The sequence below is a fragment of the Radiomyces spectabilis genome (genome assembly GCF_025331425.1).
Source record: "Radiomyces spectabilis strain NRRL 2753 chromosome Unknown BYT42scaffold_10, whole genome shotgun sequence".
NCBI lineage: Eukaryota > Fungi > Mucoromycota > Mucoromycetes > Mucorales > Radiomycetaceae > Radiomyces > Radiomyces spectabilis.
Window position 1 is genome coordinate 647,770 of NW_026251935.1, and position 15,142 is coordinate 662,911.

The following is a 15,142-nucleotide window of genomic DNA, read 5'->3' on the forward strand; positions in this document are numbered from 1 at the left end:
CACGATGGCTTGATTTCTTCCAAAGTGAAATTTCCTCTATCGAATGTTTCAATGGACTTTGATTGGTAGTGTGTGGGATTTCGCATTGGAACCTCATTTTGTCCCTGTTGGTGATGATCAAGGGCACCCAAACTGAGACATTTTTTTAGCGAATGGACAGTGCTTGACCTTCTTTGTTGTGTCTCAAATTGAAAGCCCGTAACCTATTTTCCTGATCGACTTGTCCAATAGGGATCATTCCGGCGCATCACACCGTGCTTAAAGGTAAAATCATGAATAAGGAACATCCTCCACAGAAATATCAAAGAAAATTCCATGAATGGAACATCGATTATGCCCACTGTTTCAGTGAAAAAGTATTTTAAAAAGTGCCATTTTTTGATCCCTTAATTAAAAGCCCCTGCTTTTTTTTTGGCTTTATATTTTCGATTGCAACACATCATGAAGATTGCTGGTTTGCTATTATTCTCACTGGTAACTGCTATGGAGGCAGCAAATTCTTGTAATCCTTGTCACAAAGATGAGTTGGGTCGTGCATGGAATAATCTCATCGATATCGACTTCTCCAACTATCCTCCCCAACAAATCCAGAAGGATAAAACATTTGTTGTCATGGGATATACCATCCCATCAAAATACAAGAATACTCTTGATCGTGCGTTTGATACGGACAATGTTCGCGTGGAAAATGGTACAGCCGAACTGACTGTGCAAGATCGTAACGGCCGTATGACCTCTGGCTCTTTTGGAACACGAAGGTAAGCATAAATCTTTGTTCATGTTTGATTATGAGGCCATTATACTTAGCCTTTTTTTTTGGCTTCCAGAGCGGATATTCTATATGGCTCATTCCGAGCGGTGATGAAGATTACCGATGAACCAGGAACAGTGGGTGCCTTCTACTTTTTCCGAGACAATAAACACGAGCTCGATATTGAACTGCTTAGCCGTAATAAACATCCTTGGCAAGCCTACTTTGCAGCCCACCCTCAGATCTACAATCAAGATGGCTCGGCTTCGCAGTTAACTCACGGCAAATATGTCCTGGATAATGATCTTTCATCGGTAAGCGTTGGATCGGTGGATTTAGGGGAGCTGGTTAGGATTTTTGGGGTTTGTCTAATCTGGGTTATATGGTTATAGGACTATCACGAGTATCGTATTGATTGGTTACCTAACCGTGCTGAATTCTTCGTCGATGGTCAGAAAGCGCACGAGTTTACAACCAATGTGCCCGACCTTCCAGGCAGAATGCTGGTCAATCATTGGACAGACGGTAATCCCAACTTCAGCGGCGGCCCTCCTACCAAACCAGCTACTCTCTCAGTAAAGAGTTTGACCTATTACTTTAATACGGAATCGGATCCGGCGCCGTCAACCAACTGTCCTCCTACTTCTTGTGAAACTTCTGGTAAGTGGTACGTATGCTGTCCGTGAGTGCATCATTAGCACAAAAGTTAAAACGTCAATTTTCATTATTAGATGTCGCACCAGCGGCTACGGCGGCTCCAAAGGCTGAGGAAACTCGAACCGAACAGCAACACCAGCAGCGTCCATCCAAAGGCTCCAAATTGCGTTGCGGTGCATGCTTATTAAGCGTGGTATTGCAAGCCATTATATTTATCATAAGCTACATGGTGTTGTAAATTCGCACTTCATATCCCCTCCGCCCAATGCATAAAATTGTTTGCTGTCCTCTTCTCAAACAGTTGCTAGATAACAGCTAAAAAAAAAAAGGTGCTTTTACATTACATATTTACCTTGGGACAAAATTATGGTTCTATTGCTTTATTCTTTTGGCTTTTGTATGATATTAAAATAATCATTCATGCATCACATGTTTAAGTACAAGACAAAACTCAATAGTAGTAAGAAATACACAAACCTCTATTAGGAAGATAAAGCATTGATAAAGAAAAAACGAAAGCACAGCACAGACGTGAAAAGCAATGACAGCATATCAACTTCTTATTCCATTTCGACCACCACAGGTTCATCATCATCTTCGTCGCTATCTGATTCAGGAATCTCCCACTTGAAGCGTGTGGCAATAAACTTTTTTAACCGTTCAAAACGCGACCTCAAGTCCACGGAATTTGGAGGGATATTTCGAGCAAATGTCTACCGACCCACGAAACAAGACGGTCAATAATTAAAATTGCTGACCTACAGTAGGGCGATGGATATTCACCTTTAGCATTGAAGCAATAAAGTTGTTTTCGGACAAAATGTCACGAAAAAAATCCTCTGGGCATTCATCCAACTGATACTGTAGCACGTCTTCAAACAGAAACATATATAAGCCGCCGGTCAATGTCTAAGCTTTTTTCTCTCAACGTACCAAAGAAATCGATGAACATGTTGGGCTTTTCTTGTACGAGATCTTCACAAGAGCACAGCAAATGCACCAAATGTTTCCACTGGTTGAACCCCGAGAAATTCTGCGCCATTAACAGACAAACAAAGGCCAATTGCATTTCACCGAGCATGAGGGTATGGTCTATAAACGCGTATTAGCAAAGGTTCCAATGATGCGATCGGTAGCGTACTATTTCGGTAAACTCGTTGCAATAAATCGCGGGCTAACCAAGATTTGTCCAAACTCCACCGTGTTACTTCATCGCCTGTGGCTCCTCGAGGAAACGATTGCCGCAAATCAAAATAGGTGAATTCCATGCCTTCTTCTTTTTCCACTTGACGCCCCACACGTTTGTCTTTGACATCGAGGACCTCGTCCGTGCTGGCTGATTTACTAGGCAAATGTGACACTCTGCCGTTGTTTGGCAATATCCGGCGCACGAGTCCAGGTGTGATATAATTCGTCAGTCGTTGCCATCGCTGATAAAAAGTAGGTGGATCCAGCGGGTAAGGACCCATGTTGCGATCAAAGTCTCGAATATCTACCATCATATTTAATCAGTCCCCCAGTCATAAAGAAGATGGTGAACAAACCTGCCGATCACTTACTGAGCCGGTAACGTTCTACTTGATCGGGATCAAGCTCGGTTTCATCGCGCAAGTCTTCGCTTGCAGGATTCCATTCACGTACAACCACTTCTTGAGACTCAAAATACTTGAAGAAACCGGTACGAATGCCTTGCACACCTTCTTTGCTTGTCGCACTAAGAAAATCGCTTTTCATTAGCAAACAAAACACTCTATAGTCCGTAACATGACTCACGAAAAATAAATGAAATGTAGACCGGGAGGAATGAGCTTTACGCCTTTGAATAGTGGACCAACGGTCCAAGCGTTGTAATCAATGCCGAATTCCAGATTCGGCGGAGCATTGAAAAACAACAAAAAACCTCCCACGTTGAACAGTGCATTAGCTGTTTCTTGATCCATCGTGAACAAAGGAAATGCCCAAAATAACAATAAAAAAGTGATGCAGGAAAAATGGGAAGAGCGCTAATTTCTTGGCTGGGTTTTTCTTTTTATTGTTTGAAATCTCTATTTTACACGCACAAATTGATGCAGATACAAATACATTATCGTCTTTTCTTTTCTTCAGCAAGGAAAATGCCACAAGTACAATACAGGACAAATAATGGCATAGAAAAAAAAAGAATCACGACGATATTTAAAATATGTACATGCATCCTTTCGTCGACACTTTTTTTTAATTGTAAGTATCATTTTTAAGCGAACTATGAACATGGGGAATATATTAGCAAAAACACGCTCGTTGGTATCATCATTATTGCTTTTTGACCCACCCTTCAATATCAGCGACTACCATCTCCGTTACAAGCTCGTCAAAAGTGACTTTACGCTTCCAGCCGAGCTTGGCATTGGCCTTGGAGGGATCACCCAACAAGAGGTCGACTTCAGCGGGACGGAAATACTTGGGATCGATACGAACACGGATCTTTCCAGATTCGGCATCCTTGCCGACCTCGTTCACACCTTCACCTTCCCACACAAGCTTACGACCAGTGACGGCAAATGCCTTTTCGATGTAGCTACGCACAGTGTGGGTTTCGCCAGTGGCCAACACAAAGTCTTCGGGGGTCTCTTGTTGCAACATGAGCCACATACCCTCGACATAGTCACGTGCGTGACCCCAATCACGCTTGGCATCAATGTTACCGAGATACAAGCATTCCTGACGGCCCAAGTGAATATCAGCCACGGCACGAGAAATCTTACGGGTCACAAAAGTGCGACCGCGACGAGGCGATTCGTGATTAAACAGGATACCGTTGCATGCATACATGCCGTAGGATTCACGATAGTTGACGACGATCCAGTAACCATAGAGCTTCGCCACACCGTAGGGCGAACGAGGATAGAAGGGAGTGGTCTCCTTTTGGGGAGTTTCCACCACTTTACCATAGAGCTCGGATGTGGAAGCCTGATAGAAGCGAACACGTTCGGTCAAACCGCAGGTACGGATAGCGTCCAATAAACGAAGGGTACCAAGAGCATCGACATCACCAGTGTATTCTGACATGTCAAAAGACACCTTGACGTGGGATTGAGCAGCCAAGTTGTAGACTTCGGTAGGCTGAACTTGAGAAATGATGTGAACCAAGCAAGTGGAATCGGTCAAATCACCATAATGAAGGAAGAACTTTACACCTATAATAAGTGGCACCAGTTAATCATCCTGCCATTGCTGCCATGCTAGTCGACCATCATTGACTGTCTCGAGAATCTGGTTTCTTTGACCCAAAATCCCCCACTTCCAATATATACCTTGATCGTGGCGATCCTTGTAAATGTGTTCAATACGGCCAGTGTTGAACGACGAAGAACGGCGAATGATACCGTGCACTTCATAACCCTTCTCCAGCAAGAACTCGGTCAAATAAGAACCATCCTGTCCAGTCACACCTGAATGCATGTTAGCTCTGGCATGTTCATCATGTGGTTTCCCCACCCCCAAAAAAACCAAATCTGGGGACCACCTCGTTGCCATCCGTGTACAAACCTGTAATAAGAGCGACCTTTCGAGATCGGTACTCTTCATGGGACATGGCTGTGCTTGTGGCAATCTTAACGTCGGCGTAAACACTCTCAGACATGACGGTGGAAAAGAGAAAAAGAGATGAAGTCCACCTAAAACGGACCATGAATTCTTATTTTTATAATCTCTTACACTATAGATTAAACCCAGCTCATCTCTATAGAAAAAAAAAAAAAAGAGCGAAAAAAGAATATAACTGAAAATACAAGATAGTTTCATATGTCGAAGAAAGCCAAGGTCGTATTTTCCAGCGAGAAGCTTCATTACATAATGGCATGCTGTGTACAGCTAAACGACGTTGTCTGGAATCCCTTGCCCCATCAGTAAGTATTGAGAAGGGGGTGGAGGGGGAGGAAGATCATTGACGGTTCTATTTTCGGATCCTGAAAACGCGAGCCAGTGAGAGAGCTTGGCATTGGCGAGTGTCCAAAGGGCCAAACCACGTTAACAAAGCAAAGAATGGATGCTCATTTCTACCTTTCGACGATTGCTTGAATCTTGAGATGACGATGACTCCTGGACTTTTTTTACCAGCGTCAAGATCGCATTCCTATTTTGTGAGTTTATGTGGACGGCTCCTGGTGGCTGGGTATCAAGCTTGATATCGGTTTCCAAGGTAGCAGGGTGTGATGAAATGGTCATGGTTGGTTTGGTAGGGGAGGGCGAGTTATATCGATCTCTTAGGCTGATTTCTGACATTAATTGATCCACGTTGTCATGGATTAACGAGGAGCCCGGAAGGGGACCAAATTGGGATATTCCTCTCGTTGGTTCATTCATTCGACGAATTTCAACGCTAGGTAAAACGTCGGACTTTGGCAGAAAACCGGCGTGGGGCTGAGACCGCGATTTGGAACCTGGTAGGGCTTGCAATAGCGAGGATCGAAGGGTGGTGTCATGATGGGGAGAAGGCAGTGGTTGAATGTAAGAGGTTGAAGGGTACAATGCATGTTGCTGCATCGACGCAGCCGTGGACTGCGGTGAGTCTTCTCTAGTGGACGCGGTCAGATTAAAGCACGGCATGGACACATTTGTATCGGACACTACTTTGGACTGGCATTTTCGGAACTCGGCTACAATGTATAATTTGGTCAAATGCATGGCTGATATCAAATCAGCCCCCAACCCGCCACCCATGTAAGCTGTCATCTGGAAAGTCTCTATCAGTCCTCCGCGGTTCCTAATCCGCAAAGTCTCGGAAAACGTTTTTGAGCCTTTGACCTTTTGCCTCAGTTGCGAAAGATGGGTACTATGGAATAAATCCGACGTAGTGCGCTCCGCTGGCGGTGGCTGCTTCCTTTCATAAGCCGGATTATTGGCATTGATCACATCGAGCATATTATCCAGTAACATTCGATGCAAACTTGCCAAGCGTTCATTATCATCTGGCGAGATAAAATCATACAACGTCCGATGCGCCAGTTCTTGCGGATAGTAACCCCAGAATTCGGTAACGGTATCGGAAACCCGTGCACAGCACAGTTCCATCGACATTAACACGACAATGGTATGACGGTCGTCTTGATAGGGACCACTAGTGGTATAAGGGTATGAAGCATCCATGGCAATTCTCGGTAGCTGTTGACTCGGTGGTAAGGGAGGCTTCGGACGCACCGTGTCGGGGGCAATCGCGGTATATTTAGCGTAGGAAGAAAGATAACTAGGATCGACTGTTTCAGTCTTTGCTTTCGCGGGGTTTCCATCGTTTGCGGGCGCCAAAGATTCGCTATAAAAAGACTCGACAGGCTCATGAATAAAAGCAATTGGTGTGGGCGATGGAGAAGACGAGGATGATGACGACGGCCTGGTATGTTTCGGCTTACTGGCGGAGGTCGCCATAGCAAACGTAGGGGTTAACACTGTGCCATACATGATTTCGCACCGATCGTTGGATGATTTTTTGTCTTGTAATTTTGGTCTTCCGCGCTTTTTATGTTTAATATCGTGACAGGTGTCTTGTTTTCCCAAGGTCACGCAACGTTTGCAGGGACGAGCGACTACAAGAAACCCGAGCCATCAATATTTTCTTTTTCCCCACAGCAAAGACAAAAAAAAAAAAAAAAAAAAAAAAAAAAAGGAGGAAAAAAAAAAAGCAACCACGGTGAATGCGAATATGTAATGTTTCAACTCACCATCGCATGCCAAGTGCGCTTTCTTGCAGTTGATGCCTACGATGGAAAAGTTATTTTTGGGTGGCATAGAAGGAACAGTGTCTCTGCAAAAGACATACAGGCACTAGGCACGTGTGACTTGAATCCACGTTTGGCTGGTACAACCATAGCAGCCTGGTACTGTGTGGCGAATGTTGTAATGTGGTTGTTGATAATGATTGGTGAAGATGATGGCCGCTGAGCTGAATGGTCGGTTGAATGGTGAGTGCCTGTCGCAGAAAAGGAGGAATAGGTCGATGGCGGATTGGGTGAAATCGAGATCACTGAACGTCGTTCCGAACGTCCGTTTTCAGAGACGGTGGTTCCAGAAGTATTGTTAGGAAGCACTTGAGACAGAGCTCTGGAGGAAACGGGCTCGACTTGAATCATATTAAGATGTTTTCAGTTGCCCCGTTTTGGATAGCTCAAATATCCTCAAGAAATACAAGAAAAAAAAATGTGGGGAAAATTTAACTTTTTTCCTTTTAGGGATATCATATCTCGGGATCCTTGATTGTGTATCTGTGTATCTTGTTTTTCCTATCATTTTTTGCCCAATCGTCTGTTTTACCCGTCATATCATTTCCTTATTCTGTGTTCAGAAAATACCCCTTCAAGAAAATTGTCCAAACCCGTCACGTCACGCCTGCTCTCTTTCCCACTTTGATGTGTTTTGCTATTTTTTTTCTTTATTCACTTGATTCAATCACAGTCTCACCGTCGCTGTTGTCAACACCCCGTCGTTTGCCAACCTAAAGCGCATTATTTTACCTGCATTTGCGCTGCACCCTTTTCCAGTTTTACATCAACATTTGGGAAAACGCCCAATGCAAAACTCACACCGCAAGGAAGGTTTAGGAACAATTGCATCGACGTTGATATGGGAGAATATACTTTATATCGATCATTATCTGCACAGCAAGGCGTCGTTAGTATATAAAATAGGAGCAAAAACAGCTCCGCCAAAAGAAGTTGGAAGCTAGTAAAATCTTACCAAAGCCAACAGCATCGACGGGTATCGTCATCGTTTGACTTGAGCCTATTAGAGAAGCAAGACTTCATCATACATGTCCCAGAAATAAAATATTCGATCGGACGTGGAGCCAACCCCAAGGAAAAAACCTCCAAAACAAAGGAAACTGAGTAAAATAAATGCCGTAAGCATATAGTGGCTTGGATAACGTATGTGATGGGGCTATTGCTTCCCACTACCGTCCACATCAAATTGTTTAAGGATGGCACAGTCAATCGCATAAAACTCAACATAAAATGAAGCATTTGGTCTTTTCGATATGGCAGAGCCCGTCTTCATGACAGTTTGGTCTATTTTTCATGGAAATCAGAAACTCACTTCCGTGCAATTGATGAACTTGGGTAGGATTGCACGGAATGCGCTGCACAGGGATTATACCTACCATTATTAGGAGTTATGCGCGCTAATTTCAGTCACAAGGCAGTCACATAGGGTTTTTGCTACATTTGTCGGCTTTGATTGGGTAATTTTTGAAAAACAAATATTTATGATTGGTTGAAACGAAACCAGACAGCTGTTGATCGGCCCGACCTTTGCGCTCGAATTTTTAACATGAAGCGTAAAGCTCTGATGGAAGATCTAAAGAAGAACCATGTTTGGGAAGAGTCGTTACCCATGTACACACGGCGGAGTTTTAGAAGCGAGGCTTACTGCATCTTCATTTGCTTTTGGTGTTACTCCGGAGGATAAGCCGAGAACACTTGATGACTATGATCGTATCGTGTGTGCCGAACTTCCGGACAGAGAGAGATTTCCTGATCTCTACGACACCGTCAGAAGATGTATGATGCACCGTCCGTGTGGAACAACGCATCCGAGGTCTCCCTGCATGGAAAACGGCTCATGTAAAAAGCGTTACCCGCGCTCCTTCAATGAAGCTACTATCGAAGATCACAGTGGTTACCCGTTATACCGTCGTCGCAACAATGGTGATTTTGTGGTCAAGAACCATGTCCAGTTGGACATAGATGGGTTGTTCCCCACAATTGATACCTCTGTGCAAGATATAACGCTCACATTAACGTCGAAATCCGTACTTCTCTGGAAAGCGTCAAATACCTGTACAAGTATGTTTACAAGGACCACGATCGTGCTGCAGCAGCAATGTATCATGCCGGCAATGACAGAAAATGTCAGGCTCCTGACCCGTTTGCGCTTTGGATGCAGTTCCGCCAGCATTTGGCAGAAGACTATTTCCATTTTTGGAGCAATCAAAATCAAGACAATGATCATCAAAATTGAGCCGCCCCAAATCGTGTACGATCGCGCTTTGCTGGACATTGAAGAGCATCTGAACCGCCAATCGAGTTCACTGCTGAGTTACGATCGCTTTGTTCTTCCTGATCGCCAAGAAATTGGCAGAAGCACACTTCGCCGTCAGCCCAGACTGGTAAGAGAACAATTCGATCTCATCGCCGACGCTGCCAATGTTCCCCAACACACGAGTACCTAAACCGTGACAACATACCGTATACCACGCAATTCTCCAGAGTGTCACGCATGGAAGCAACGAATCAGCCGATTGTTCTTTGTTGATGGTCCTGGTGGCGTCTTTACCCTTATGTTGTTGTTTTTATTTTCCTTTATATTTTACTGTATGTATTTTGTCTTATGCTCCTTTGATTTCATCCTTTGCTATGATTTTTCAAGTTATCCTTCACCTTGGGGTTTTACTGTATGCTTTTTGTCCTTATGTTCCTTTTGATTTTATCCTTATGCTATGGTTCCCAAGTACGATTTTTTCTGTTATCTATTTTTGTCTCTCCATTTAATATTATACGATGTCTGACTATTTCTGTTCCTAACTTTGTGTACATTTTGTTGTTCCTCTGTCGTGGATGAAGAAAATGATCGCTATGTGGCGGTAGGTAAGGGGGGGGGGGGGGCAAGACCCCCGGGAAAAAAGAAAAAGAGACTGTACTACTCTGTTGTCCATTGAATACGCAAAGATTTATGCGCACATCAACTAAATCTTACCGAAAAATCAACCGCTTATTGACAAAAGATTAGAGTACCATCAAGCGAGACCTTCGGATACACAAATTCGAGTGCGGAGTTCTGAATATTGCAAATGGAGCATCCCATTCCAAACGCATCTTTAATCAGCTACTATTCCCACTAGCCTCAGATTAACAACAAACTACAGACCGAAAGAGCATAACTTTGTGATCTTTAAGATCAACAGGCGCTACTTGTCAACATAATTAAAATCTTTGGGAAATTAGCGATTTTGTAAATCACATGATCTACACCAAGTTGTCAGGACCTGTTAAACCTTTTTTTTTTATCTTTCAAACCATGCCTCGCTGCCCACTTTCACAATAATAGGCGAAACAATCAGCAGCAAGGTTCCGTTTGAGCCAGTTGTGGTTAAACAGAGTATCGTCGTCTTTCGAATAAAAATGTGAGTAGAGCTCCTTTTGAAGAAAAGTGGTTGATGATACGACCGGCGTTCTTCTGTAGCATCATTCAATTTGTTTTTTTTTTGTCAGTTATACTATATATGTCCTTTCATTCTCTTTCAATTTTCAATGAATCGGATAATACATAAGCAGACGTGCTTCGATCTATGAATTCATGCATCATTAGGTTGACGATTGTTTCATCCATGGAAAATCATATATTTTGGTCTTCAATTTTATCTTCTTTCTTTTCTCTCTCTTGATAAACCCTCACTATCATTGTATCAAGATCCCATCCGCATCCATCATCCAGGCCATTCTTATTCCGTGTATTTAAATCGACTACCATCCTCAAAAAGGTAAGCGTCGAGTGATCTACCATCGATTTTGCTCCGGCAAAACAGACCCATCTCCCCTTTACTTCCATCCTTCTTCCAGCTTCCGGTTTCCGTTTTCTCTTCGCATGACAAGTTCTGAATACTACAAGTTGACTTTCTCTCGCCATCCATCCATCCATCTGGCGAAACCGTATGGCCATCGTCGGTGGTGTGACTATCTTTTTCATCGGAAAACGCTTACGCATCCTCTTCAGGTTCCTCTCCTTTGGATTGCTTCTCATCATATGGTATTCGAGATGTCTTCCCGATTATTTATTTTGTAGTTTATAGTTTGTATTTTGTATTTTATATTTCATGTACATATTCTTTTCGCAGTCTTTTCCTCTTTTTTTCCCACGGTGTTTTTTATGAGGTTTTTACTGACGCGACCATTGTTTTTTTTATCATCAAGTACTTGTTTCTTTCTTTTTATTCGGGGGACTCGGGGGACTCTCGATATCTGGAATCCAACTCGAAGTTACCGTCACTTCTGGCCACGTCAATATTTTTTGCCTGCTCAAGCTGACACCACCGATCCATCGCTTAACTGTCCCTGGAAGCAATTTTATTTCCCGCATCGAAGAAGAAGCTTACCTGGCGGTCCGTATCATCTTTTTTTCTTCCGGTACACCATTTGGTCCGAAGGCAAGTCCAATTTCTTTTCCTTTGCTATGATGTAATGAACGTATACTAATTCAAAAATTTTTCAATGTCATATAATCCAAGTCAGGTCAAGCGATCAATGGCTATTGCAAACTCAAATAACAAAGGTAAAATATTGACGAAATTTGAATCAATCAAAGAGCTTACTAACTCATTTTTTTTAAATACCCCACATACCCACACATCTTTCTAGATCTATCATAGCCTGGGCGGGATGGAACTGAGGGGGTCAATCAGTGCTGCCCTGCGCTTGTTCAGAAACAAATCACGTTGCAACGTATGCCATAAGGTTGTCATTAATATACCGAAGTTTCGTCAAGAGTTCTCGCCCAGGTTATGCCGTGTATGCGTTAGGCTTTTTGTCTGACGAAAGTCGCTCAATGTAAGAGGGCGGCCTCCGGTGGCAGGTGGCACCCATTGCACAGCGGGTGTACGGCTTGTTAAAATCCTTAGATGACAAAAGACGACAGTCCAATTAAAATTGAGTCTTATCAGATGTACAGCGGCCCACCAAAAAAAGAGGACTTTTTAAGATATCGGATTAGTACATCGCACACTTTAAACGCACAACAAGCTTACTTTTGACGTATTGCATTCCGGCAGATCGGCGATCGCCAGAAGACCTTGATATTCCGCCCTCCGGAGCAACTGTCGGCAACGGTTGGCCAGTCCGGCCAATTTTCCTCTCATGTGTTGCGAAAAAAAAGCGTCTCCAAAAGCGACCAGGGGGAACCTTGACACCGGGTTGTGTCGTGCTTTTCGCCATTTATCATCTCTTCTGTAAATAATATTCGTAAGACCGTTATCTAGCAGTAGACTAATGCCAAAAACAATACCTTGGATGCGGTTGACTCTCTCCTTTCCTGGAGGGACATTTACATGATAAATTATTTTTTCGGTTTCATTAGGATTACCTTTCTTTCTTCGTCGTGGCTTCTTTTTCTTCTTTTTCTCCCGATCCTTCTCCTGATCGCGCTTCCTAGTCTTCACCCCACGTTTATTATACTTCTTTCCTCCTTCAAAAAAACGTTCACCAACTCCGCTTCCGCACGCTGCTTGCCAATGTAATTTAAGAACCTTAAAGCACAAAAACGTTCGTCATAAAAGTTCCATAGTAAATGCAACGATCGGCAGCCAGTTCCGCAGGTGTCCGTTAAAAAATCGCCTTGTCGCTCGTCCTTCTTCCACTGAGCCCGCTTTCCACCTCTTGCACGGATTGATCAAGGATCGTCATCCTTCTCTTCAAGTTTAGAACCTTTGCATTCGTCTTTTTTTCTTTGTTGACGACTTTCCTGTACGGCCGCCTCGATGTCTCTTTCAAAGTCGGGCTGATTGCTGTCTGAGTCGCTGGGGTCGACTTGGACGTATGTCGCCCGTTGTTTTATGGAGGGAGATTGAGATCAGTGGATGAAGTTGAGGGTCTTTAACTTTAACTTACCCTTTATCTTTTCGAGGAGGCATGTTTAGTCAGGACTGCGTGAATGGATTTCGTCGATATGTGGGGTGCAGGTTATGTGTGGCCAAATCGTGGTGTGATGTTGTATTATGCGGTGGAAAATGTGCGAGAAAGTACACGAAGAAGAGGACCAGTTTCATGTTGGCAAAGTTTTTTTTACCATCGCGTTGCCTTTGAGTCGGTCACAAGCGCATCCAAAGCAAGACATGCATCATCCGCTCATGAAACCCAAATTCCGATACCCAAGAAAGGAGCATGAAATTATGCAGCTGATCTTCCGCTTCGTCAAAGGAAGCGAAGACATGTGTTTTCATTTTATGGCAAGTTGAATTATATACTCTCAAAATTGAAAGGGGAACTGAGTGGGGCCGTTCCAAAAAAAAAAAAGAGGACACTTTTCAATTTTCTTCAATATTTTCCTTCACTTCCTCTTGGTTCCCACAATCTTTTGGTTGTTTCTCCTTGATATTAAACAATCCTACGCGCATCAAATGGGGCACAGTAATATTCAAGATGCGTACATACTTTATATAACAGAAAGAAAAAGTAGAAGAAAACAGAGCAACTGGCCAATTTACACCGAGTGTTCCCACCTTTGGCATCGATCACTGCTTGCATTCTCTTCGGCATCGACTCGATCAGCTTGTCCCAGTCTTGAGGTTCCAAGCTGTCCCACGCTTCCACGATTACGCCCCGAAACTGCTCCAGTGTCATCCCGACCTCGAATTTCGCGCTGGCGCGAACCTTCATTTTGCGCCACAACTTCTCGATAGGGTTCAGGTCGGGCGATTGTGCAGGCCAATCCAACTTCTTGATGCCATGCTCCTGAACCCAGTTCTTGGAGGCGATACTTTGGTGGATGGGTGCACCATCCTCCATCAAGACGAAGGCCTCCTCTCTTGTGGCCAAGAAACGTGATAGTGACGCTTGTCAAGGTTCCCCCTGGTCGCTTTTGAAGACGCTGTTTTTCGGAACAGCATGAGAGGAAAATTGACCGGACTGGCCAACCGTTGTCGACAGTTGCTGCGGAGGGCGGAACACCAAGGTCTTCTGGCAATCGCTGATATGCCAGAGTACAACACATCAAAAGTAAGCTTGTTATGCGTTTAAAGTGTGCGATGCACTAACTAATCAATCCTTTTAGGTGTGTTCCAGATGTCAGCTCAAGACTTTGGAGCAATTGCGTCTGCATGTGAATGGCGAAGATCAAACGATGCATAGCGTGCAACTTTGTACAACCTGCCGTACGCTATGGCAACGAGATGTAAACGCCAGTAAAAACATGCACTGGATAGCAAGTGTGCTTGCTGACGGTCAAGAAAGACCCTCAATATTCTGTCCCTAATCCGCGTAATAAACACGCGTCGAGGTTTACAGCTGGTGTACAACTGTATTTCGCTTCAACACCAACCACCCTCGAGGTCTGAAACTGCTAGGTGAATAAAGGGCAAACTTTACTTTTCAAATAATATTTGGGTAACATTTTGCGATAACCTCCCTTTCCCCAAGCTCGTCTATCATTGACGGCGGTATGTGTCAATCCATCAAATTCTCACCCACAACTGAGATATCGGTTAACACTCTGTGAATCCAGCTGTTGATGAATATAAATTTAGATTATCGAGCGTCCAAAAAGACAATGCTGCATGAAAAAAGAAGGAAACAGGAATATCATTGGTCCGGCTATATGTTTACCCGTGATGCGGGGAACATCAATATTCAAAAACTAGGCAAAAAAGCCTGCTTGGCTCAGTTGGCAGAGCGTTGCTCTCGTAAAGCAAAGGTCGCTAGTTCGATTCTGGCAGTAGGCAAATCTTTTGCCGATTTTTCGGACTTTTGTGAAAATTTTTTAGCCAATCATATTTTTTGTTTTATTTTTTTGCTTCGATTCCCGATTTCTGTCATGGAATGTGGCAACCAATCAGGCATCTTTCTTTTATGCTTTACAGTTGGCGAAAAAGACCGTTGAACGATAGTGTGAACTGAGAGCAAACATTTCTATCTAGCTTTTATCACCGAGTTCCCTTGATTTTTTTATCTGCAGTTGATCTGGGCTGTCTCATCAAACTCGGATGTAAATGGGTTACCA

General features: G+C 43.6%; 4 protein-coding genes and 1 non-coding gene across 5 annotated transcripts; 2 read left to right on the plus strand and 3 right to left on the minus strand.

Moving 5' to 3' along the window:
* Positions 1-612: 612 nt before the first annotated feature.
* On the plus strand, positions 613-1,437 carry BYT42DRAFT_500961 (concanavalin A-like lectin/glucanase domain-containing protein; the record flags this gene model as incomplete). Its single annotated transcript, XM_051564742.1, has 3 exons — positions 613-758; positions 828-1,065; positions 1,144-1,437. 3 exons carry the CDS (start codon positions 613-615, stop codon positions 1,435-1,437), a joined length of 678 nt encoding a protein of 225 aa, XP_051421045.1.
* A 337-nt stretch (positions 1,438-1,774) lies between these two features.
* Positions 1,775-3,395, minus strand: BYT42DRAFT_578536 (A1 cistron-splicing factor). The gene is made up of 6 exons (XM_051569293.1): positions 3,182-3,395; positions 2,968-3,122; positions 2,550-2,900; positions 2,342-2,500; positions 2,192-2,280; positions 1,775-2,121 (listed from the first exon to the last, which is right to left on the minus strand). The coding sequence occupies exons 1-6, from the start codon at positions 3,346-3,348 to the stop codon at positions 1,969-1,971; spliced, it is 1,074 nt and encodes a 357-aa protein (XP_051421046.1). The 5' UTR covers positions 3,349-3,395; the 3' UTR covers positions 1,775-1,968.
* A 305-nt stretch (positions 3,396-3,700) lies between these two features.
* Positions 3,701-5,030, minus strand: BYT42DRAFT_500673 (GDP-mannose 4,6 dehydratase; the record flags this gene model as incomplete). Its single annotated transcript, XM_051564721.1, has 3 exons — positions 3,701-4,584; positions 4,702-4,839; positions 4,937-5,030. 3 exons carry the CDS (start codon positions 5,028-5,030, stop codon positions 3,701-3,703), a joined length of 1,116 nt encoding a protein of 371 aa, XP_051421047.1.
* Positions 5,031-5,135: 105 nt separating this feature from the next.
* On the minus strand, positions 5,136-7,580 carry BYT42DRAFT_578544 (uncharacterized protein). Its single transcript, XM_051569294.1, has 3 exons — positions 7,203-7,580; positions 7,105-7,140; positions 5,136-6,969 (listed from the first exon to the last, which is right to left on the minus strand). Exons 1-3 carry the CDS (start codon positions 7,510-7,512, stop codon positions 5,417-5,419), a joined length of 1,899 nt encoding a protein of 632 aa, XP_051421048.1. The 5' UTR covers positions 7,513-7,580; the 3' UTR covers positions 5,136-5,416.
* Positions 7,581-14,791: 7,211 nt separating this feature from the next.
* BYT42DRAFT_t109 lies at positions 14,792-14,864 on the plus strand. The gene has a single exon. It is a non-coding gene; the product is annotated as a tRNA-Thr (tRNA).
* Positions 14,865-15,142: the final 278 nt, after the last annotated feature.